At 39.9% G+C, this 25,920-nt stretch overlaps 1 protein-coding gene across 13 annotated transcripts in view; it reads right to left on the bottom strand.

Annotated features, from left to right (window-relative positions):
• The window catches only part of abcc9 (ATP-binding cassette, sub-family C (CFTR/MRP), member 9), an 82,793-nt gene extending 68,248 nt beyond the window's left edge, over window positions 1-14,545 (bottom strand). For 3 of the 13 annotated variants that reach the window (XR_005696391.1, XM_040035801.1, XM_040035805.1), the window contains exons 1-2: window positions 11,837-12,321; window positions 8,270-8,449 (exon numbers count right to left, since the gene is read on the bottom strand). Coding sequence is in view for 10 of the 13 variants with exons in the window: in XM_040035801.1 (XP_039891735.1) it covers window positions 8,270-8,432 (163 nt within the window). In the remaining 3 variants the exon portion in view is untranslated. Of the gene's footprint in view, window positions 1-8,269; window positions 8,450-11,836; window positions 12,324-14,375 lie in introns of those variants that run through there. The other 10 variants (XM_040035806.1, XM_040035810.1, XM_040035811.1 and 7 more) reach the window with 6 other exon arrangements.
• Window positions 14,546-25,920: the final 11,375 nt, after the last annotated feature.

The following is a 25,920-nucleotide window of genomic DNA, read 5'->3' as shown; positions in this document are numbered from 1 at the left end:
GGCCCTGATGAGAAGCATGAACAGAGACTTTGCCTCCTCCTGTGTCTTATGTTTTACGGAGTCGTGGCTCAGTGAGAACATCCCAGACTGCGCGCTCAAACTGGAGGGCTTCCATCTGCTGCGCGCGGACCGGCAGGCCGCTCTCTCCGGTAAGTCCAAAGGTGGAGGTCTCTGCTTCTACATCAATAGTGGCTGGTGCACAGATGTGACAGTGATTGCTCAGCACTGCTCTTCCTCTCTGGAATATCTTTTTATCCACTGCAAACCGTTTTATTCTCCGCGGGAGTTTGCTTCATTCATCCTGGCCGCTGTTTACATCCCGCCAGACGCAGATGCGCAGGCAGCTCAGTGCGCACTCGCGGAGCAGATTCTCCACACGGAGCGGACATTCCCGGACTCTCTCATCATTGCTCTTGGGGACTTTAACAAAGCCAATCTGAGCCATGAGCTTCCAAAATACAAGCAGTATATTAAATGCCCGACCAGAGAGGAGAGGACATTGGACCACTGTTACAGCACAATCAGCGGGGCCTATCGCGCGGTGCCCCGCGCTTCACTCGGACTTTCTGACCACGTCATGATCCACCTAATCCCCGCGTACAGACAGAGGCTGAAGCTCTCCAAACCTGTCGTGAGGACTAAAAAACTGTGGAGCAACGAGGCTGTGGAGGAGCTTCGCACGTGTTTGGAGTCTACAGACTGGGACACAATGAAGGCTGCTTCTAACAGCTTGGACGAGTTTACGGACACTGTCACCTCCTATATCCACTTCTGCGAGGACAGCATTGTGCCATCACGCACCAGGGTGAGTTATAACAATGACAAACCCTGGTTTACTCCTAAACTCAAAAAGCTGTGGCTGGAACAGAGAAAGCGTTCAGAAGCGGAAGAGACAGGACTGCTACAGAGAGGCCAAGTACAGGTTCATAATAAGTGGACATTTGCTAACATCAGCACTCTGCGAAGCATGCCAGCAGCAGATTCAGAGAGACTGACTCTGGCCTCTGTGTGGAAGGTTTTAGGAATATCACAACTACAAGCCTAAAAACCCCCCCACTCACTGAGAACTTTGGCTCTTGGCCAACACCCTTAACGACTTCTACTGTCGTTTTGACGTAGCCATCAGGCCAGGCCGTTCACACCTCCAACGGCCCCAACAATAGAGACACTTTGGACACTAATTCCCCACCTCTCCCCCCTCCATAGAGCCATCACCACCTTCAAACCGTTCAACCTACAACACCCCCCTCCTCACCCACACAAAAGAGGATTTCACACCACTCCTCCCACCACAACTCTTCATATTCATGAAGCAGATGTGAGGAAGCAGTTTAAGAGTCTGAATGCTCGGAAAGCTCCCGGCCCAGACGGCATGTCTCCTGCCACCCTCAGACACTGTGCAAACGAGCTGGCCCCAGTGTTTTCTGGCATTTTCAACTCCTCACTGCAGGCATGTCATGTGCCTGCCTGCTTCAAGTCCTCCACCATAATCCCTGTCCCCAAGAAACCTAGGATCACTGGACTAAATGACTACAGACCCGTGGCTCTGACATCTGTGGTCATGAAGTCCTTTGAGCGCCTAGTTCTCTCCCATCTCAGGACCCTCACGGCCCCCCTCCTGGACCCCCTGCAGTTTGCATATAGAGCCAACAGGTCTGTAGATGACGCCATCAACATGGCCCTACACTTCATCCTGCAGCATCTGGACTCCCCAGGAACCTACGCCAGGATCCTGTTTGTGGACTTCAGCTCTGCCTTCAACACCATCCTTCCAGACCATCTCCGAGACAAGCTTTCCCAGATGAATGTGCCTGATCCCATCTGCCGGTGGATCACTGACTTCCTGACGGACAGGAAGCAGCATGTGAGGCTGGGAAAGAATGTCTCGGACTCCCGGACCATCAGCACCGGCTCCCCTCAGGGCTGTGTTCTTTCTCCTCTGCTCTTCTCCCTGTACACCAACTGCTGCACCTCCACCCACCAGTCTGTCAAGCTAATCAAGTTTGCAGATGACACCACCGTTATTGGACTCATCTCGGACGGGGACGAGTCTGCCTACAGGAGGGAGGTTGAACGTCTGGTGTCCTGGTGCAGCCACAACAACCTGGTGCTGAATGCCCAGAAGACAGTGGAGATTATTGTGGACTTCAGGAAGCACACAGCCCCCACTCCCCCCCATCATCCTGACTGACACCCCCATCACCTCTGTGGACTCATTCCGCTTCCTGGGTACCACCATCACCCAGGACCTGAAGTGGGAGCCCACCATCACCTCCGTCATCAAGAAAGCCCAGCAGAGGATGTACTTCCTGAGGCAGCTGAAGAAATTCAACCTGCCAACACGGACGATGATGCAATTCTACACCGCAATCATCGAGTCCATCCTCACCTCCTCCATCACCGTGTGGTACGCTGGAGCCACTATCAGGGACAAACAGAGACTGCAGCGTGTTGTGCGCTCTGCTGAGAAGGTGATTGGCTGCAGACTCCCATCTTTGCAGGACCTGTACACCTCCAGGACATTGCGGCGTGCAGCTTGGATCTCAGCTGACCCTTCTCACCCTGGTCACAGTCTGTTTGACCTGCTCCCCTCAGGCAGGAGGCTCCGGTCCATTCGCACCAGAACCTCTCGCCATAAGAACAGTTTCTTCCCCTCTGCTGTTGGACACATGAACAATAACCATATGACTATCCCCGCCACTAACACATGACCCTACGCTGTGTTCACTGTATCATTCCATGTTTGGCACTGATCACCACCTGCACTCATGTATATATCTTTCAACGTAGCACTCTTAATTCTTACTCTCATGTATATATCTCATGTATATCTCATGCACATATCTTTCCACGTAGCACTTTTAATTCTTATCCCTACTTTTATTTTTTCCATGTCTATTTAAGTGTTATTTATGACACCATGTTTGCACTGAAGCACCGCAGCAATTTCCTAATGTTGTAAACCTGCTCAACATTTGGCAATAAACCCCATTCTGATTCTGATTCTGATTCTGATTGAAGTTTGGATCCCTCTATGCTTATGGATCTATGACAGAAGTATGAGCTCAAACTGACATAGCCTACCTTGTGCACAGAGAAAGCAAAAGCCAGATGTGTTTTTTATTCATACCATCAGTGTGCAGTTGGCGCATTGTGTGCTTAGTAGATGATGGCTTGTGTGTACTGTTTGATACGGAAACACCATTTTTACGAAGGTGTGAAGAGTTAATCTAGCTGTGTTCGCTTTTGCAAGAGAACTACAAGGTTTTGATGATTGGGTGACAGGTTTTCTTATTTGTGTGTAGAGTTTTGCAAAATTAGCCAATAGTTACAAAAAATGTGCTTAAGCAATCAGAAAAAACTGTAAGCAAATTGGAACAATAATTGACCGCAAATTAAAACAAATTAAGGCACGTAAACATGGTCAGGACAATCTGCTGAAGTTCAAACTGAGTATCAGAATGGGGAAGAAAGGTCATTTAACTGACTTTCCATGTGGCATGGTTGTTGTCAGATGAGCTGGCCTGTGTGTTTCAGAAACTCCTGGTTTGCTTGTATTTTCCCACATAACCATCTCTAGGGTTTACAGAGAATGGCCCATAGAAGATAACTTATCCAGTGAGCAGTGGCGAAAATGCCTTGTTGATGCCAAAAGTGAGAGGAAAATGATAAGTCTTCTGCAAACTGATAGGAAGGCAACAGTAAGTCAAATAACCACTCGTAGCTACCAAGGTAGAAGACCACATCAAACCTTGAAGCAGCAGAAGACCACACCAGGTGCCAATCCTGTCAGCTAAGAACAGAAAATGTAGGTGCCAATTCACACAGGCTCACAAAAACTTGACAGTAGTAGGAACAACATTGTCTGGTCTGATGAGGTTTGAGAAAACGAGATGACTGTAGCTTAGGAGTTAGAGCAGGCCATCTACTAATTTGACCCCTGGCTACTCAAAATCGCATGTGTGCCTAAGGGAAGGTACTACACCCCAAGCTCCTTCCCGATGTGTTCATGTGAGTATGAATGTGGCCAAACACTAGGTAGAAAGTGCTTATGTAAAGTAGAAATGCATTATATAAGAATCCGTCTTTTCACCTTGATGAGTCCAAAGTTCTGCTCCAACATTAAGATTAGAGGGTCAGAATTTGGCACAAACATCTTCTGAAGGTGGTTCCACCTGGACAACATGCCATGTCACAAAACTCAGATCATTTCCAATTGGTTCCATAAACATTGTGGTGAGTTGACTTTACTTAAATGGTCTCCATAATTTCAATACTATCCAGTACCTTTGGGATGTGGTGAATTGGGAGATTTACATGATGAATGTGCAGCCCAAAAATATCTTCAGCAATGGTTATACCTTCATATCAACATGGGCCAGTATTTCTGAGTAAAGTTTCCAGCACCTTGTTGAATCAAAGCCATGAAGAATTAAAGCAGTTCTGAAGGCAAAAAATAATTCAGTCCAGTACAAGTAAGATGTACCTAATAGAGTGTCAGGTGAGTGTATATTCAGGTACCAAGTACCTTATGTATTAAGACATATTCAATCAATGATACAGTCGTTCAATAAGGCAGCAACTACTAATTATGTTAAAGTCCAAACTGCTAATTATATTCTTAATAAATTCATGTTAGGCAATCTTGTACCCATCAAATATTTACTATCTGTGCTTGAAAATAAATTTGAGTAAGTATGTAATTATCAAATTACTTGCATATGGACTTTTTCCAAGTCTGCCTTTTTTCTACAGCATTTACTTCTACATGTAATTAAAGTCTTGCTGCTTTAGTAATAGAGTTTAATTTATTCCACCAGTCTCTATTATTAGATTTGATTCTGCTCTTAACTCAATGGACTGAAGCCATTTTGGAGCCTTAGGGCACAGAGACCATGAAAAACTACAACCAGGAAGCATCAATTAGTGAGTCCTCGGGGAGAGAGCTGAGGGCTTATGGTCAGAACCATTCCCATAAAATACTGACTACACCGAGACACACAAATGCAAACAACACAGATAACCAGCCAAGCATTCAGTAAGTTATTCCCTGCAATGACTCGAAACCTTTAATAAATACATATTTCATTCTTGTTTGTTAGTTTGATCAATCCCTCGTCATTCTTCAACCTCTTTCTTCTTACTTCTTTTCTGTTTTCTTTAATTTTTCTGGCATTTTTCTTTTTGTCATTACTCATATTTAGTTTTCTTTTCATTGTCTAACAAGGGAAAAATCAAACGAAGCGTAAATGGGTGTGTAGGAACTTGAATATTAATATTTTCAAACCTAACCCACACAATATTCTCAATTAATAATTTGCCAGTACTCATTTTGACTGCTCTTTTGTTCCTGTGTGTTTTACTTGTTCCAGCAACAACAGCCAAGATCCCAGTGGATCACTGAACCATCGATCTAATCCCATCTTAACCACTCCTCAAAGCAGCTTAACGATGACATTCATGTCAAGATACTGCCTTTAAGGATATGTGTGTGTGCTCCAAGTTTTTGTCATGTTGTGGGGACCTAATGCTTTTTTTCTTTTTACAGATGGAGATGTGTTTTCTTAAACATGAATCATATCAGAAATCATCACATTTACAAATAAAAACATATTTTTAATGTAATGCTTGTCCTCTGAAATTATAGTGTGTGTGTGTGTGTGTGTGTGTGTGTGTGTGTGTGTGTGTGTGTGTGTGTGTGTGTGTGTGTGTGTGTGTTTTGCTATCTTTCTGAGGACCAATGTTTGTCTCAAAACTATTATCACAAGGACATATCTGATAGGAGTACATGTGACAGATCTTCAAAACATTTGCATTTTTCATGTTAAGATTTTGCTTAATGGCTGGGGTTAAATTTGGGGTAAGAAGGGCAAGAAAACGCATCATGTCAATGAGCGACCGCACAAAGATAGCAAAAACAGTGCACGTGTGTGTATTCCCAAGAGAGCGAGCACAACAGGGAAAGTTAAAATCACCCACACATCTGCTCAGTCAGTCAGATTACACAGAGTCATGCTAGAATAGAAGATTACAGTAACACAGCTCAGACAAGTCAGACAAGGGATTTCATCATTCACTTCAAAGCCCTAGAAAAGGGGTTTTGTTCCTTTCTTTCCAGACACTTTCTGACCACATCCCTGTCAGGCAATTGAAGTCAGCAAATCACTATTTTAATGTCACCTTATATATTTTACTATCCCATGAAAAAAAAGGTTTCATTTCTTTAAAGTGATAAGTGACAGAAAATAGCTGGATGGATGTATGGATGGATATAATTTATTGGTACATTTATACTGTTCATTTTAAAAGTAATCTAAATGTGCAGAACATCTTTACTGGTGTTGTATTAAAAACTATAGGGGCTGCTTGGCTGAAACCTATATTTTCTTTATTCATACACATGCTCCTAAACATATTTTACAGTTCACAAGCATCTATTTTTAGTCGTAAACACGAATGAATCACACTGGCCTTATGATCATTGCCTTCCTGCCATGTTTCCCATGCAATTAAGTTCTCCTCCTTCTTTCAGTAGCCTCATATGCTTTCTTTGATGGGAAAATAATGACTGCAAGAAAAAAAAAATGCTTGTTAACGACTGCTGGGTTCGGTCAGTTTGCTTCATAGCTGAAATCTTGACTCGAAATGGCTAGGCCAATATGGGGGTTTTTTGGTCCCGGTCTATCAGTTCATTGGTTATATTTGGCCTTTCTTCAAAATCTTATAAGACCTAAAAAAAAAAGCTAAAGTATAGCCAGAATTTCTGAACTAAGAAAGCGTCAATACAAATGTTACCAAAACACTGACTTTAAATCCAGCCCTGAAGCAAATCTTTTTCTCCTATGCTGTTGAGAAACAAGTTGAGACGCTGTCATATTGCTTCATACTTTAAATAAAGATGCTCTTTTGGCCTTTAAAAAATGTCAGCTCCCATAAACCCCATGACCTTTCTCAGCTAAACGCCATAACTGCAGGGAAATGATGAGTTCACTGAGCAATAGAGATGTTATTGAGTGTGGAACTAAACTCCAATCAGCTCCAATCTCACAAGTAACAATTGATTAATTTTAGTTAAATCCCAAAGGTAATGGTTTCCTAAAATATCTAATACTATGACATAGTAAATATTAGTTTTTTATTTTACCCCACAGGGCCTTCATTTCTGTTGGATCAAATTTGGTACATTTGCAGTTCAAAATGTTTGAAACATAACATCATTGTCCCTGATTCACCATTATGAGGATGACTATTACGCAATTAATCACTTGCTAACAAAAATCAACTAACCAAATGTCATTACTACAGAGGTTCAATAACAGTCAGATCGGGTAGGCCGTTCCTCCCAGTAACACCCCTGTAGGGGTGACAAAAAACATGAAAGCTGGGTAAGTCTGGACCCATCCCGGCCTAAAGGTGCATGGAAGCAACGCTCTCAACGACTGGGAAAAAAAACTGTTATACAAGTAGCAAAAAGCCTACCTCTGTTCTGGCACCAGCGTGGGGCCCCATTGACCCTGTCCTATGCAGGGTAAACTGGAGTCTTAATTTTGTTTTTCATCAAAGGGCTTGTCAGCTTTTTGTCTGACACCTCACCCTGATCCAATTTGTCTTAGGAGACTCTACCAGGAGCAAAGTGCTCCTGACAACATAGCTCCACATCGCACCCATAGTTTACATAAATGCAGTTTGCTAATACAGCTTACTAGCCTCAGATGATAGCACTCTCACCCAAAAATCTGGGTCCAAAATCCAGCAGGAGCCAAAACACTAATACAGAGGCTTCAAAATGCATATCAAAAAACAATAGCTGACACCTAGAATATGTATAGACCAATATCCATTAAACACAATGAAGTGCATGTGACACAATAAGAAGAAAGATCAAAACAGTCTATTTGACTCAGATCCAGTAATCCTCACTGGATTAGTTCAGTCTTGACAACTGTAGTGAACTCCAGTAATGAAGGCGACGCTTTAAGAGATATAAGCAGGGAACACTAAAACATAACACAGGGTCCACAGCTGTGACTTTATGCTGCAGATATATCAAAACTCTTTTGTGTTCATAATGCAGATAAGTATTTACCTGTGAAAATGTTTATTTTCTTTATTTAGTCCTTCAAATACACCTGAATCATTCCATAACAAATCTGAAAAAAGCTCCCACTTGACATTTATCATAAATTAATTACATGAAAAATTAAAAGCAGTTTCCAAGAAGAAAAACTTTTTTTTCTAAGAGTCACAAATACAGCAGTGTGTTACATACCAATGAAGAGGATGGGGAAGGTGATGAAGAGCAGGAAGACATGAGGAACCAGGTTGAGAGCATCCACGAAGCAAGGATTGTTCAGCACGCCATTTTTCACACTGTAGGCAGTGCTGTTGTTGCCACAAAATGACAAGGCCCTGCCGCCATCCAACTGCTCCATATGAGTCCTGAGTCAGTCTGGAAAAATAAGGCCCCAAATCAGCCAACACATGCAAACCACACTAAACTAAAGACAACTGAGATAATTTTTATAAAAAATAATCATTTTATGTAATCTTGCAGCAGCAGCAGCTTTGAAGTTCAGACATTGGCCTGACACACAAAGTGCACACACACTCTCGGTGCTACACGCAGGCTTCTGAGAGGCATGAGAGCTATTTCAGGGACACCGTCCAGTTATGTGCCGGCCGGCTTATGGTGGCTTAATGTTAAGTGAATATTAAGAGTTGGAAAAGCCTCATCTTAGATCTCATGATGCCGTTGTTACTTCTGTAATTGATTAATGCACAGAGCCAATAACCCCAGGCTCTGCGATTCAAATCTGTGACATGAATGCCCTCCTTCTTTACATTGGGTTAGGGTTAAAATTGTGACCTCACTAGCACATCTTCAACATCCTCAGAATGTGTTTGAAAACTCATTTGTATTCCTTGATGCTTTGGTCAAAGATTGCCGTTTTTTAAATGCACTCGACTTTACTCGTGACATCATAAAGATCCAAGAATAGAACAAAAGAGAAAAAGAAAAGTCTGCAGCCTACGACAGAGTATTAGGGCCACATTAGGAAAAAAATGTATTACTGTTCATTTTACTGAAACTATTTAACCAGCTGTTTTATTATATTTTATGGTATCATTGCATCTGTCCTTTGCCAGCTATTTCATTTTGTGGGAATCCAGCCAAGTCTTCCAGGTTTTAGGGTTTTTCCTTCAGACCAGATGCCGATTTCTGCACCATCTCTTTAACGTCCTTATACTTATCACAACAACATAAATAATTCTTTATTACTAAAACTGATTTTGAAGCACAACTTCACTAATTCATCTACACAAGGCTTCTTGTAGAGGGTGTAACAGCAGGGGCAGCTGTTTAACTTGAAACAACAACTCCCCAAATTTCAACTTTATTTACAAAGGTTTGGCTTTATGTGAAGTGTGTTGTTTTAGCGTTGACTCTAATTAAACATGTCTTTTTTCCCTTTTTTAAAATTAGTTCTGTAACAAAATCAGATATGATATGCCTCAAACACAAGGGGGAAAAATGTGAAAAATATCAGTAGATTATTAAACACCTCCCAACAGATGACAGTAAGCAGTATGCTAAGCTAATAGCTAATATTTATACTTGGTAATAAATCCAAATACTCACCAGATATTAAAGTAAACAGTTTTTTGTTTTTTTTTATTAAAGAGCATATCTCTATCTTATGTAGAAATGGCAGCAGTGCCCAGGGCTGATAATGAAGCCAGTGCCAAAAACTGCAGTTCCTCTAGTGACCACTTTAGGCTGCCTCTAAAAGTGAGTCAACACCCAAATGCTCCCATGTTGAATGATCAAACTACAACAGAAAACAGTCTTTACAGTCTGGTACCAAAAAAAATAAAAAAAAACAAAAAACAGATTTTGCCTCTTTGGATAGTTACCCCCTTATAACAGCTGTACTGGAGTGACATTTTTATGACCTATTCTGGCGTTGTACTGCTAAATATTACGGTTAGGGGTGTGACCCCTTTCTAGCTCTCTGCTAGACCTTGTCCGCTAATTCTACTCAGTAACTTGGATATTGTGATTGTGCTGCTGAAGCAGTTTTTAATGGGACTAACTGAACAGTAATTATGGCTTGCTGTCAGGTACAACTCATCCAAGAATTCTGTGCTTAAGTTTTTGTGAGTGAAAAACAAATATTTTATTCAAATCTTTTACTTAGCATGAATTAGCAGTTACGTGCTCTGGGTTTTGCACCTGTAGAGTTGGATGCACCTTGATACCCAAGCATGCCAGTAGCTAGTGCCCCTCTGTGTGCACTTCCAATCACTTATTCTACCTCATTATCACTTCTGACTTCAGAAAACTAGCATGACACCTGGCAAAATGCTAATGTTGAGGCCTAAATATTAGGGGTGCAACGATACTCGTATCGATATTGAGCCGTTTGATACAGTGCTTTCAGTTCGGTACGCATATGTATCGAACAATACAACATTTTCTATTTATTTTATCAACTTTTCTTCTGACGATGCTGTCTGTGTTGAACGCTCAGTGGATCTGCGTTCGACTACTCCGCCTAGGCTGCACTGTCGAGTGCAGATCCACTGAGCGCAGTGCAAGCTAGCAAGACAGAAGCTAAGCCCTGCTCTTGAAACTCGTTGCAACATGGCAACTACCTCAACGCTACCCAAAATTGAACCTCCCCCACCCTCATTCATATCTGGCGTTTGGAACTATCTTGGTTTTCATGTGAAGTATGACCCTGATGGTAAGTGTGTCATGGACAAAAGTAAAACAGTATGTCGGATGTGCCACGCAATGCTCAATTTGTGGGAACTAGTACTTTAGCGCAGTTAGCTTGTTAACGTGTTGACGCCGTCCAGCCCCAAGCACGGGGCGATCCGCGGTAACTTGTTAACGGAGATTTGCCGCGTTATGGCGTTAATATCATTTTAACGAGATTAACGCTGACAGCACTAGTGGGAACGCAACGAATATGACTGCACATTTACGCCGACATCATCCTAGTGCAAAGACAAGTGGAAGCAGACAAAAACAACAAGCATGCATGCTACAAACTTTACCCGAGTCATTTAGACAGCCGTTAGCACATGATTCTCCTTATGGGGACCTGATATGTTTAATATGCTGCTGAGAATATAGCCCAGAAGAAGCGTATAGTATAGCTTTTATTTTGGAAAGAGACATTTCTCTGTAATAAACTCTCTTTTCCAAAGATGAGTGATTTCTCAATTAGATAGATTTATTTTTTTTATTTTGTTGTTTCAGCAACATTAAATTTAAAAACTGTACTTTTGAGTTAAAATATATATTTATAATTTTAATAAATGATCAATTAAAAAGGCATGAACATTTTTTTTTGTATCGAAAAAATATCGAACCAAACCGAACCGTGAATTTTGTGTATCGTTGCACCCCTACTAAATATGCAAAGGCTAGTTACTGAATCACTACATGGCGGTTACGTTCAACTTTTATATGCAGCCACTACACAGCATTCTGTTGCCTTATTGCTGAGAAATTATCACTGTGTGACTTACAGGAGAAGAAGTGTATCGTTTCAAGCAGAGTTTCACCTCAAATTTCTGCCTACTGTTAACTTCTTTACTTATTTATTTATTACTGTATTACTTTCCCTTTTACTACCATCACAGAAGGATGTAATTAATGTACGTGCATCATTTCACAAGTAAGTTAACCTTGAACACCTGTGTTACACTACAGCCCAGTACTTAAACTACATGTGGATAATTCAGGAACCTAATTTAGAGTTGTTTAAATTGAAGCAGCTTAATAAGAAAACTACAATGGTAGTAATAAAACCAAGTGTCTTACCTCAGAGTAAAGTAATAAGCCTTATCAACACCGTCTCATTCAGAATGCTTGAATTTAAAAAAAAAAAAGCAAATAAAAACAAAAACAAGGAAAACAGACAAAGGAAAGAAAAAAGAAAGGAAGAAAGGAGGGAGAGGAACAGAAACAAAATACGGTGAGAGTTGGAGAGGGAAAAAGTTGATTATTTTTAGCTCCGCAAGAGATTCAGCTGCTCCACTCACTGCTGCCTGTCTGTGTGGATGGTGTCAGCTTACATCATGTATGAAGAAGCACTTCCATCCAAGTCTTTCAAAATAAAACCTTTGTATTTGCAAATAAACTGAGTACTGTTGATGTGCTTACACTGAATTACTCACAATCCACAGTTAAATATAGAAAAATGCTAATTGTCTCTCTTTGCAAATTTCCATAATGTGGCTCCTGATGCAGAACAGGTTTCTACTAATTGGAGTAAGAAACCAGTTTCTTTAGATAGAATAAACAAGAACTATGTAAGAACCAGTCCATATAATAATTTAGTGGTTTTGAAAAATATAATATGAAGATCATTATTTATAATATCTATAATTACATTTATCTATACCTTAGTTTATAGTTCATCATTTTGGCAACTTAGTTCAATTTAAAATACGAGTTCATGATGACTAGAACTGTACTAGTACACAAAAAGAACAATTGCAGAATTTACGATATTTACTGTTTAGTTTGTTTGTTTTTTTAATAATCACTATTATTACCAGCACATGTGACACAAAATCTTAAAGTCAACAATGTAGATTCAACACTTTACACCCCATTTTTTAAAACACCTTGTACAATGCAGGAATAACATGAAGTAATACTAAAACCAGCATATTGAGGCAGTTAAATATTTAAATACTATATATGCTTTGAATACAGACATCTCGTTCGTTCTCTGCACATGTATAATGTCATCATGTGTACGCATGCTAAATGCATTCACCTAATCTGTTACACGTTACATCAAAATGTCCTTGTGTCATTTTCACTCATTATTTTAAATTGTTTGTGCTCATTTTCACTACACATATTCTTGATCCCACATTACATTTGTCTCCTTTTTTGCCCTTCAGCCTGTGTTGTATGCTCAGCAGTTTCTATAAACTGAAAATCCCTATAGTTAAAAAGAAAAAAAGGAGTTTTATTTTGAAGGTTCAAATCTCATAAAAATCAGTAAAACTCTGTATATTCAGACAGCTTGATACAAAGTCACCTCCTATCAGATTTCCAAACTTGTACCAGTTTAAGGGTGAGAAGGAGGTTTATTATAGGCTTCCTCAACAGCCTGCTGACATGTCAAGAGCAAAGTGGATTTACAAACATGCAGCTAAAGAAATATCCCTTAATCTGGCATATCTACTTTTATCATGTGTAGTACTTTTATTTAAACCTCTACAGCACAAACAATCTGTCTGTATGATTGTATGAATATGTTAACCTCTGTTGGAAAATCAAACATTTTTAGGTAAATCACACAGATGCGTAAAGTCATTATATTAATATTTTATTTAAAATAACTAGAATTAGTTGATATTATATATATAAATAGAGTAAATATAATGCTATTTTAATTAACAAGGTGAAATATGACACGATCCTTAAGGGACCTCAACCTGCTCTAATGTTTTGGCATGTGCACATTTATAATGATGGACACTTTAAACTCTTTAATCTGATTTCGTGTGGTTGCACACACAGCAGCTTGATATGGGAGATCATCCCTAAAACCTGAGTGAATCCTAGAGCCTGCAGGGTACACACGTGAAACTGCAATGCCTAGCATTAAAACAGAAACCGGGACCTTTGATGCGGTCAGCGGGAGCACTGAAGAGAGCACACTGTATTGTCTTTCATTCATGCAAGCTGCTGCACTCAGAAGGACGAGGTTCAAGTCTTGCATGCATAAAAAAATATGATGGATGGATGGAGGGAGGATCAATCGGGTTTATTTTCACGTGTCATTCAGCGTCCTTCATTGTGATTCAGTCCTGCCACGCATTAATATCAACAAACCTCCATTCAGAAATCAAACAGTTGGAAGACTTTCAACACGCGGACCAGTAAAAACAGACATTATATAAAGATGTATGATTTTTCTAAACCAATGTGATCCAATCTAATATTCGGCAAGAATAACTGAAATAATAAGAAGATGTAAATTTATAAATCCTTAAACTTTTTAAACTGTACCGCTTGTAATCGACCCAGCCTCCTTCCACGACCAGCAGCAAAACGCTTTTTTTCTTCTGAATTGTGTGTGCACGGTGCATTACACGGTGCCGAAATGAAGACTCACATCTCAAAGACTCCGATATTTTACACTGTTTATTTTGAAGCTACGCGCCAGCAGTAAGAGCCAAATCGACTCAAACTGGAGGAATGCTCAATGAAGTCTGGCTCTCTCACATCAATAGAGCACCATCTCTTAACCTTCCTCAGTTAAGACGTCGTGTTACGGCACACTGAAGATGCTGTCGCCTGGTTGCGAATGACAGAAGGATAAAGAAGGAGAGCTCACCCCAGCACTTACCCAACCTTTGACGCAGGTTTACGGGTCACGGCGTCTCTTCCGCAGTCTTTATCCCTGTTCGAGGTGTCTTATTATGGTTGCGGTTTATACTGAAGGCACGGTGACAGGAAATGCCTATATATTACGATCACTATCGTGTCCGCTCAGAAGCCGTTATGGCGCTCGTGCGGCATAAATGATACGCACGCACTCTCAGATATGATGGTTGTCTTTTTTTTCTCTTTTTTTTCGGAATACTTCATGTACATGATAGAAGGATAAATTTAGGTCAAACTAAAGCCAAATCAGGATTAAATCGGCCTTTTTCAGAGATGCTGTTTGTAAACGGGCAAATTAGGAGTATGTTTCAAATGAAATAAAGGAATTTTCCCCCCAGGTTAATATGAGAGAAGACTATTTTAACTTATGTGTGGTTGGTAATATAAGAGCCATAACAGTGTCTCAATGTTGGTAGAGTTTTCAAATATTATTTTTTTTCCCATTAATTTTATTTTGAAAAGTGTAAGCGCTATTTACGGCACAGTGCAGCGGGAGGGAGCTTTCCAATCTGATTGTACCTCTCACCTAACGGAAGACTCGTGCTCAGTGCTTTATATTTTTTATAAAGTTTAAAAAAAAAAACAGTTATGAAGGTAATTTGTAGAAAAGGAACACCTCCAAATTTGGAGGCCTTCCAAATTTCTTTTTTCTTGACAGGACCTGACAGTCTAAATTACTACTCCAAAAATATCAATTTAAATATGTAAAATCTGATAATTCAGCTGTTCAGATTAAGGATCACTGACTTAACTTAATTCAATTCACATTAATTTTTAAAGTGCCAAACCACATCAACAGTCACCTTAAGGTGTTTTATATTATAAAGTAATGACCCTACAATAAAACAAAGAAACCCCCAACAATCAGATAACTCCCGGCCCAAGAGCAAGCATTTGGTGACAGTGGGAAGGAAAAACTCCCCTATAACAGGAAGAAATCTCCTGCAGAACCAGAGGGAGGACAAAACGGGGTTGTCGAAATTCATAGGCTGCATCCTCCCGAGGCCGCATATGTAGATTACATGATGTAATCGATGTGTGGTGTAGACTCCTCCGAATGCAGCCAACAAATGTGTCCTCCTTTTCCCCAAATTTGAAGGATGCGTCGGGTGTATCCTTCGTGGCCCACCATATCCCAGAATTCAGTAAGGCCCAGCCAATTCCAGTTTCCAACAATGGCGGCCGCTACTTAGTTTTAATATTACTCTTATTACTCTTTCTGGGTCACAAAATAAACTTTTGTGATATTTTCAGGTGTGTAAACTTCAAATATCTGCTCGGTTTTTCAAGATATCACACATTTGCAAAAGTGCTCTGACATTTTTGGAGATGTCTGTTACCCAACAGCTCGATAGCTAGCCGGGGCGATAACAGCGAACTCCCAGCACATCGTTTTCAACCCCCCGCAGTCTTTCTCTACTCAGGTTAAACATGATATATAAGTCACTTAGATAACTTAAAAATGTTATTGTTTGGCTTTTTTCAGTGTTTTATTTGTGAGTAAATCGGTTTGGCTGAGATTAAAGTTATAGTATAGTATATAGTTTCACATAGCTCAATAAATGTAAAACTAATTAAACAGAAGTGTGAGATGATTGAGAATTTACGCCAGTGTCCTGTTATATTTTAGATAGAAAGGCCGAGTTTATTAAACTCCACTAAGACAGCTGGTGATGTAAAACTGAAGGCTAGACGTCCAATTTCACAGCTGCTCATTTCCGGCCTACCCAGCCTTCTGAAGACCCGGGCCACGTAGACCACGAAGGCCGGGTCCTCTGAAGGATACAGCCTATGAATTTGGTCACCCCTAAAGACAAACTGTGGAAGAGAGTCAGAGATTAATAACAACTGATGATAATTGACTGGACTCTGTATTTTGAGTCCTCGGTTTTATGGTTCAAGTCAGCAAGTTTAGTTAGTGGACAGTATCCATCCAAGACTGTGGACGCTTTCTCCAAAACGGACTGGTGTCAAGGCACCACTCATGTTCAGCATCCAGAATCTCTGCAAGACCCCAGTCAGCAGGACTCAGAGATCCAGAACCGTCTCAGATGGTGTGAAGGGGGAGGTGTTCAAGGTGAGGCTCACTGATCGATCAGGTGTTCCAGCTTCTTGCTGGGGATGTTCAAGACATGAAAAGCCTTACCAACCTCCACAGCATGGGCCTGACCCATGCAAGGATGCTGTTCCATGGTCAAGAAGTAGCAGGTCATTACTGCTGAATATGAAGCCAACCAATGGCTACCTTCTGTGCCTTTTCTGGGTGGGTTTCTCAAAGAAGCACACCAACAAGCTCAGAAAAACAAGCTGCGCCTAGTGCAGCAGGTCCACTAAATCTACAAGATGATCAGTCAATGGTCAGTCAATGACCTCAAGAAAGCAGTCAACAAGCAAACGAAGAAGGTCTTCTCATGTATCTGCCCTCTGCATGATGTGCCCATCCGCAAGTTCAAAACCGCATTCCACATGCTCTGGCTGTACAAAATAAGCACAGTTGAATAGAAGTAGTGGGGGGAAAACCCCTGCTTCTCCCTTTCTGATGATTTTTTTTTTTTTTGAATCAATCAATACTGTCAAGTCTTATTTAATTCAGTATGATGTTGATTCTGGAAGATATGTTCCAGTTTAGCATAACAAGGATCTACAATAGAGTCACAGCTTTGGATAGTGACTAAAGGAATAAGATTACAAAAGAATAAAACATGAGGAACTTTAATATGCATAAGAAGCTCTGCAAAGCAGCAGCTAAAATTGATACATTATGGAGACCTTCCATTATTAGAGGATTTCTAGAGCATTAATTAGATTTGAAACATACTGAGGACATTTAATAATATTTCATCTGGCCTGGGAAAGCCTCAGGATAACCCCAGGAAGAAGTAGAAAGAAGCACTGGGGAGCGTTACTTATAGACTTCCTGCTCAAAACACAGTCAGTCTATAAATCAAAAACATATAATGTTTTGTATCTATTGCCTTCATTCAGTCTACGCCTCGAGATAAAAACAGAAAAATGCATTTAGTGTTTTTATCAAAGAAGATAGGAAGAAGGGATCTTCTCTTTCTATTCCCTTAGGAAGAATAACATATTGAAGCACAAGAAAAGTAATTACTCAGACTTTTACACCCATGAGAGGACCCAACCTCCAGGGCTGGGGAGAGTGGTCTGGAGACCCCTGTAGTGCTGGGATATGTTCTTACAAAGGTTACAGATCCTCAACACGGAGCCTGGGACTCCATTTGCTTTTGTGTCCCAGCTGAGAGGCCACAGCCTGGGGGCAGCAGCCAAACCAGACGTGTGTGTGGGAGGATTTGTCAACAGGGACACTGTGAGCTATCAGTGGGTCTGAGAGTGTCCTTACTGCATGGCTAGGCGACGTGTGAGGAGATTCTCATCCACCAGTGTTTCCCAAGAAAGTGACCAATTTGACCTGTGCCCTGTAAACACACACACACACTCACATTTACATCACTTCAGTACCAAGCATTCCCATATCAAGTACTTTAATATTTGTAATCCTAAATCAAAGTCATCACAGTGAAATTTTTATGCTTTTCCTTTTTTCATTTGAGTTTGAGTCCGCAGAACAGATGTAAGGGCTCTGCTTTGTGTGTGCATGTACGCACACAACGGTTAACACACAAACACACACACACACAAAATGCCATAACTCCATGACTTATTTTTTAAACTCCCCCATGGTTTCACTCCCACTCACCCTCTCTTCCTCTGTTCTCACATACTCACAAACCATTAGAAAAAAAAACCCAAACAGATGTTCAACTTTGACCTCTGACCCTTGTGTCACCAAAAGAGGAAGTAGCACTTGTGACCCACAGTGACACCCCAGAAAGGCAGATGATGGAGAGAGGATGGGGATTAAAGCACAACTGAGATTCAAATGTGTGTATTTATTTTAACTGTGCGTGTGTGTGTGTGTGTGTGTGTGTGTGTGTGTGTGTGTGTGTGTGTGTGTGTGTGTGTGTGTGTGTGTGTGTGTGTGTGGTTTACAGCGTGAGAAAACTCTTTCTTGAGGGAAGTGTTTGACCAACAAGATGCTCCAGAACAGGAAACGGGGACTGATCCCCTCTGCGGGACACACACACAGATTTATACCAGCATCCTTTATAAGGACACTTTTTGTCATAATTAAGTATTTAACCCCTGACATTAAGCCTTGTGACCCTGACTCTAACATCAGGAACATCAGTCTTTGTTAGCTGACAGCTGTTTAGCTGTTCAATTTTGAGCTTTTTATGGTTATGTGAGATTCCAGCTGCTGATGTTCTGCATGCTTCTCACATCTTCTATGCATTATTTTTTCCTCACTGCTGCACGATCACCTGCTCTCTCCTAATATGTTTCACCGGCTTCTGATTGTCTCCTCACATGTTTGACTCAGTTCTCTTAAATCTTCTCTGAAATTCCACCTGCTTCCCACAGGTGTGTATTTGGATCCTCATTCTGTTTGTCAATTCATCTTACAGGTTATAATTTGATTTCAGTTCTTTTGCACATTGTTCAATTCAGTTCAATTGAACTCAATTAAATCAGTAAGTAAAATGTATTTATATAGCACTTTTTACACATAAAGATCACAAACTGCTTCACATGCAGACTGGAATAGGCAGGGATCAATCTGCTGATTTTCTGATTGGTAGATGATCTACTTTACCTCCAGAGCCACAGCCACCCCAACATGTGAGATATGGGTCTTTGTATCTGTAATATGAAGCGAGCTCAACATTATCCAGATTATCTTTTCCTTATCAGACTTCACTTGCCCTATCCTCACTAGTCAGACTAAATGAAACCTAGCTTACACATCCACGCTGATCTTTGAGTATAGTCCAGTCCAAAGTGGTTTTTCAATCACATCCAGTCCTCTCATGTCACATCCTGTTTTAAAGGACCTAATACTCAGTTTGAGCCTTTACAGAAAGACTTAACTGACACATTATTAATTTTAATATACACTCGGTGCAGTGTGAGGACACTTTTATAAAAACAACACATTTAGCAGACGAAATCCACTGAAAACTTCCAGTTTCTTAAAAACAAATGTAATCTTACTCTGCAAAACAGTCTAAGCGTCCAAATAAATATCTTTGTTCTTGAAAAATTATCTCTTTTCCAAATATGTGATCACTTTATTATTACACAAGTATTATTCTTCGTAACCTACACCTAAATCTTCTTTTTCGTTCCCCGTGAGTAGTCAAGTCCTCAGCATGCCATTAATACACACATATATACACAGAGATGGGGTATTAGTCTGTGCTGCCACCTTTTGGGAACTTGCTGACTGTTGCTGATGGCTGCTGCAGCAACAAAGCAATTAATCAAACTTCAAACTGAAGCCACCAGCCAGAAGATGACAGCGCATTATTTTCTCTGACACTTGAAGGTTATCTGAAAGACAGCAGAGATAGCAGTCACCAGGAAACGCTGATTGCACATTCAAAACTTTTGCATTGGATTGTTCTGCTTGGTGAAGCCTGTTATTCGACAGCAGCCAGCCGTTAAAAGTCTCTAATGAAAGGACGCCAATCTGAGCACAATGTTATTCCTGCAGATTAAAGGAAATTAGTTCTTTTATTTTTTTAATCATTACGACAAACAGATGAGACAGAGGTAGGCTTGATGAGACAGGACAAAACAAGAGAGAAGTGTTTGACAGCTTCTTTGCTGCTGAAAAATCCTGACGATCCAAACTGCCAGAAACATCAGAAATGCACTGAAAGTAAAACTCTCAATTTACTCATCTACTTACTTTATGCTTCAGTCAAAACTAATTTGGGTTGTCACAACTGATTTGCATCAAAATCATAGTTTACCTTGTCAGACACTTTCTTCTCAACTTCTTCAAATTCTCTTGATCTTTACGTTTCTCCTTTTCTAATGCGGGTACAGGTGTGTCTATATGACTGGAGACCTTCACCTTACCTTTGCTTACCTACTGTGTGAGCGCTGTCAGGGCTGCTTCATTTATGTAACCAGTTTAATATTTACTTTGTTTAATATTTACTGACATTAAAAATGCCTTCAACCTTTGAAGCTTTTCACTCAGAACTGAGAAAGAACATCAGGAAGTTATTTTTTCATCATTATTTATTTGAATTAAATTACATTTATTTTTTAATACAATACAATACAATACATCTTTATTTATAGAGCACATTTAAAAACCAACGGTATACCAAAGTGCTTCACATAAAAAACAGAAAATAAAACATAAATATGAAATACTATAGGACCATAACAAAGCCCCAAGTATGCTAACAGGTCAGTGTCACTAATACACATGAATAGCATAAAATGCATATCAAGAAAAACATGTTAAAAGCACAAAGCCATAAAAGATATGTATAAAAGGTAAAATAGAGTAAGTCTAGGAATCAGATACAGGCATTAACGAGCAGGAAAGGCAAGGTTAAACAAATCTGGTGCATTGACTGAAGCATAAAGTAAGTAGATGAGTAAATTGAGAGTTTTACTTTCAGTGCATTAAGCATTTTTTTCCCAATAAGTTCAAAGAAAGTAAAATGAATGATTCTTCAATCATTACAGCAGCAAATGAGGTGAGAAATATGAGTAACAAAGAATTCAAAATAGTTTAGACAATTTTATTTATTTTAGAGCATTTTAAGTTTGACTGATTAACAAATAGTTTCAGCAGAATGTGCAGGCCTGTGTGAGAAATGCAGTTACTTTACAAAAGAATAATATGAAGCAGGCTTTGAGTATAAAGTGTTTACTTACAAATGATTAACAACTACTGAGCCATGAACCGGCCCATAGGTGCAAATCCCATGGGTGGTATCCATAGGCAACCACAAGCACCTGTCTGTAGACAGTGTGGTCACGTCACTATTCAACAGACTGTGAAGTTCTGGCAGCAAATCATTACACAGGTCAGTCTTGCAGTTGTATGAGATGCAATTTGGGTTATGCATGAAAAAAATGAGGGTAAAATGAAATTTTATGTTCTGTTAAATGTTCTCTGTAAACATTTACTGTCACTTTATTGTTAATGGCAGGTGACTCATGTTTTTCCTCTCCTGTTGCCTGTTTTACAGATCCTACATGACCAACAGGAGGCGTCCTTGCCTTAGTTTAATAAACTGAACATCAGCAGAAAGACCCCAGCTGTATGTTTCATCATGTCCGTGCTCTCCATTGCCCATTATAAGGCCGTTCATTTAGTTCAGATATAAAAAAGCTATTTCCTCCTGGAAATGGCAACAGATGCTGGGCATTTAGAGCAGGAAATATGCAGGTAGGATGAGATGCAGGATTCATTATTATTATTGATCTCACAGCTGGTTTAGAGAGGCTAAAAATCTGAGTGATTCTCATGCTTTAATAAAAACTATCCATTTGTAACATTAATTACAGGGTTGAATATGGTCTCCTGCCATACACGTGGTGCTTTGCAGAGTGATTTACTACATCGGTGAGTCTATAGGAGGTATAACTGCAGGTCCTGAGGTATTACGTTCTTGTCTGTGGCTATAAACAGACAGTAAACACCTTAGTGAGGACAGGTGGAACTTTACAAGTGTTTCTTACAAGATCTACCACTTGTACACAGTACAGCTTCAACTTTTACTTCTTTTTCTATGTGGTTCATCACCATGGGTCATCATAGCAGGGACACGAGGGAGGAGGATTTATTTTTAAGTTTTATGAGCAAGGTGATTGTTATTGTTTATTAGAAGAGAAAATACATTTATTTAAGTAGCATGACAACTGACATTTGAAAAAGCATAAGCTCTCACTAATGAATGTTGTCCACTGTAAATGTGTCCTGTCATTTTCAAGAATTAAGAAAAATATAAATAACATACAAATGGCTTAAGAAACCTTTTTCATTGTTACTTAAGTGACGTGTCATATCTGGTTACATATCGCATTATTTATTTCACGTAAAATTAATACTGACAATATTTTTCACCATAAATAGCTGAACTTGTCAGAATTTTTTCATAACTGCACGCAAATCATTGTCATCAACCAGTTTAAACCAGTTTAAGAGTAAAGAGGCTTGTACCTCCTCTAGTGCAACTGTGTTAGTTTGAAATTTTAGGACATTATGGCACAATGAAAAAAATTGTAAATATCATATGAAGAGTTTTTATTTCAGCTGTAATAAAAAAAAAGACCATTCAACAATACAAGAACTATAAAACATCTTTTTAGGGAAAAAAAACTTTTCATATTCTCTCATGTTAAAACAATTGTGTTGATAAAAATTGATATTCATTAGTTTTAAAATCTTTGTAAAGCTTTAGTGGAGTCTTTCCAGATGTGCAAGCTGCCAATTCCATGGGCACTGCAGCCCCAATACCATCAGAGAGGCAGGACTTAAAAAACAAGCCGGGTGGTCCTTCTCTTTGGGAATAGAACACAAATGTTTGAAACTGAAAATTCTCTGACCTCAGAAGAGCTTTCCACTTTCAGTCCATTTTAAATGAGCTTTAGCCCAAAGAAGACAGCAGCATGACTGGATCATGTTCATATATGGCTTCCTCTTTGTATGATAGAGCTTTTGTGCTCACAAACAGGGATTTCTGGAGGTGTTCCTGAGCCCATGCAGTGCTTTCCATCACAGAGCCAGGTCTGTTTTTAATGTGGTGCTGCCTGAGGGCCCAAAGATCACAGGCATCCAGAACTGACTGATGGCTTTGTCCCTTGCACACAGAGATTTCTCCAGATTTTCAGAGTCTTTTGATCATATTTTGTGGGGTAGATGATGAGATATCCAACCTCTGTCCATCGTCTGAGAAACTCTGTCTCTCTAAAATCCTCCCAGTCACATTACTGACCATTTGCCACGTTAAACTACTTTTCCAGCCTTCTGTTGCCCGGGTTCCAAATTTTCTGAGACCTTAAATGGAATTCAGATCGAGCTGATATTTTTCTTAAAATATTCTTAAAATAATATTTCTTTTTCTCAGTTGAAACTTTTGATGTGTTTTCTGTTTTCTATTGTGAATTAAACATATGAGATTTGCACATCACTGCATTGTGTGTTTTATTTACATGTCACACAGCATCCCAACTTTGTGTTTGTATGTGGCCGACATGAAAGCCACTGGATTCCTCTACAGCTTGTTCTTGTGTTGTAAGAACCAATAGTATACACTTACGAGAAAGCTTGCTGTGCGTTTTCATTTTAATTTCCATTTTTTCTTCTTTCTACACTGTTGTTGTGTATTGCTGATTTAGGCCCAGGGGCCAGAGAGTTCATTTTCATATTTTCTATTTGAAAATAAATAAATAAAGAAGCAGCAAAAGCAACACCCCTCTGTTTTGCTCTTTATTTTCTGCTCGACGAGTGCCTTGGAACACCTTCCTTTTGATTTATGGCTTCGCTGTGTTTATCCTGCGTAGCTCAAAGGACAGGTCACAGATGAAAGCACTATCCACATATACTCTAATATCATACGTGCGGCTATTTATTTCCACAGGAAACGCTGTTGAGAGCGTGACTCGTTACTCACCAAAACCTGCAGCAGCCTTGGGCAAAAGCCAGACAAAACGTTCTGCATTCACACCGGCACGCAGTGTTCAGGTCAAGCTTCACCAAGGACAGAAGGGCGCTGGGAGAAGAGATTAGGGAGCTGGGTACTCATAACAAAGCCTCGTTCTCTCTCAGAGTCAGAGAACTGCAATGGCCAAGAATCACATCTAGTCCTTGAGTGGTGATACTGCAGACCGGCTGTCACCCAGCTCTAATATGTTGGCCATAAAGCAGCCACTAAGACCTTCTCTGGAAAGTGAGAAAAAACAGAAAAAACAAACCCAGCTTCATGTTTAAAATTCCAGCTTGTTGTAAATATTCTTTCTTCGCCGGAGGCATAAAACGCCTCCAATGGGGAGCAATTCAAAGAGAGAAAACATGGCAGGGCTGGATGGAGGCTTTACACTGGGTTTTATGTCCAGTTGTGATGGCGAACAGATCCTGCAGGAGGTACAGAGGTTTCCTGACAATTTTATGTTTGTATATCAGCAGGAGAAATGTAATGGTAGCAGCACTGATTCACACACTACTATCATACCTGCCTTATAAAAATTTTAGTGATGGTGAAACAAAGTTATGTGTAATGAAAACAGAGGAGAAGAGGACACGATAAAAATACAAAATTCAAACTGACAGCAGTCATTTCCATCAAACTTGGCTGATGATTTTATTAAAAATCAAATTCAAATTAGATAAAGCTTCTAAATAATTTCCCATAAGATTTTCAAGACTTGCTTCTAAGATATTTTTTTGGCTGTTTTGGATTTCTATAGAAAGCGTCACATGTGTAACCTTCAGTGTCTCTATAGCCAGCTTATGTGGTATCATAGGAGGGGCCAGGCCAAACCAAGCTCCATGGCTAAGGACCAGATAATCCTGCACCAGGTGAGGTGACTTCATTCCTTGCTTTGAATCACTTGTAGCCTGACCACACACCTGGGACTAATTTGCCTCTGGAGACCAGGGAAAACAGCCCCTGGGATCATTTGAGATCATGTCATTCAGGAGAGGCTCAGAGGAGAAAGGTGACTCACTGAAAAGAGCCAGCTGAGGAGGCTTGGGTACTGACTAGGACCTTACCTGGATGTCTGCTAAGTAAGGTGTTTTGGGTAGGCCCAACTGACCCAGTCACACACTGGACTGTTTATGCCTCTCACTTGGCTTGGTAAATCCTTGGTATCCCCATCAGAGGAGCTGACCAGGAAGTCTGCTCTAGTTAGCCTCCATAATCTTGACCTGGATAAGTGACAAAAAAAAGAAGAAGATTGAAATACAGAAAATGAATATTATTTACTACCTGGAGAAAGTTTGAAACTCTTATAATGCACTTTATACTATACACATTAACGTTTTTGTACCTATAGTATCTCACTCATACACCAGCGCTTGTTATACCAAAAATCAAATTAAACTTTATTTACAAAGCCTTAAACCTTCTTATTAAATTAATTTAATGTGTTTGAAAAAAATTTTTTAACTGTTATGTTATTAATTGCATTCAATTGCCTGTATTTTTTTTAATGCTAAATAGATGGAAATAATAACAGAAAAAATTAAACTCCACCTACATACTTCCGGACATCCACCGACATCCGGCGGAAGTAAATTGAAACCGCTGGGCGTGTCACTAGCTGTGTCCCTTCAGCCAGTTAGCCGATGATACAACTATTTTCCTAAATAACCTGAATGAAATCCCCAAAATTCTGCAGATTATTGAAACTTTCTCAAAAGCTTCAGGGTTAAATCTAAATTTAAACAAATGTGAGATCTTACCCTTAAATGATTGTACTATTTCTAACACTTTTAATATTCCTGTTAAATCCACTGTCAAATATTTGGGTGTGTATATAACCAAGAATAAGACTGATTTAGATTACCTTAATATTTGGGAGAAAATCCAAATTTGTAGAACTCATTTAAATAACCGGGCTCAGAGACTTATCGATTTTGGGTAGAATTTTTCTCACCA

This window comes from Simochromis diagramma, unplaced genomic scaffold (assembly GCF_900408965.1).
Source record: "Simochromis diagramma unplaced genomic scaffold, fSimDia1.1 OVJJ01000816.1, whole genome shotgun sequence".
In the NCBI taxonomy this organism is placed as follows: Eukaryota; Metazoa; Chordata; class Actinopteri; order Cichliformes; family Cichlidae; genus Simochromis; species Simochromis diagramma.
The sequence above is the reverse complement of the archived record's forward strand: the minus strand, read 5'-3'. Positions and strand labels throughout refer to the sequence as shown.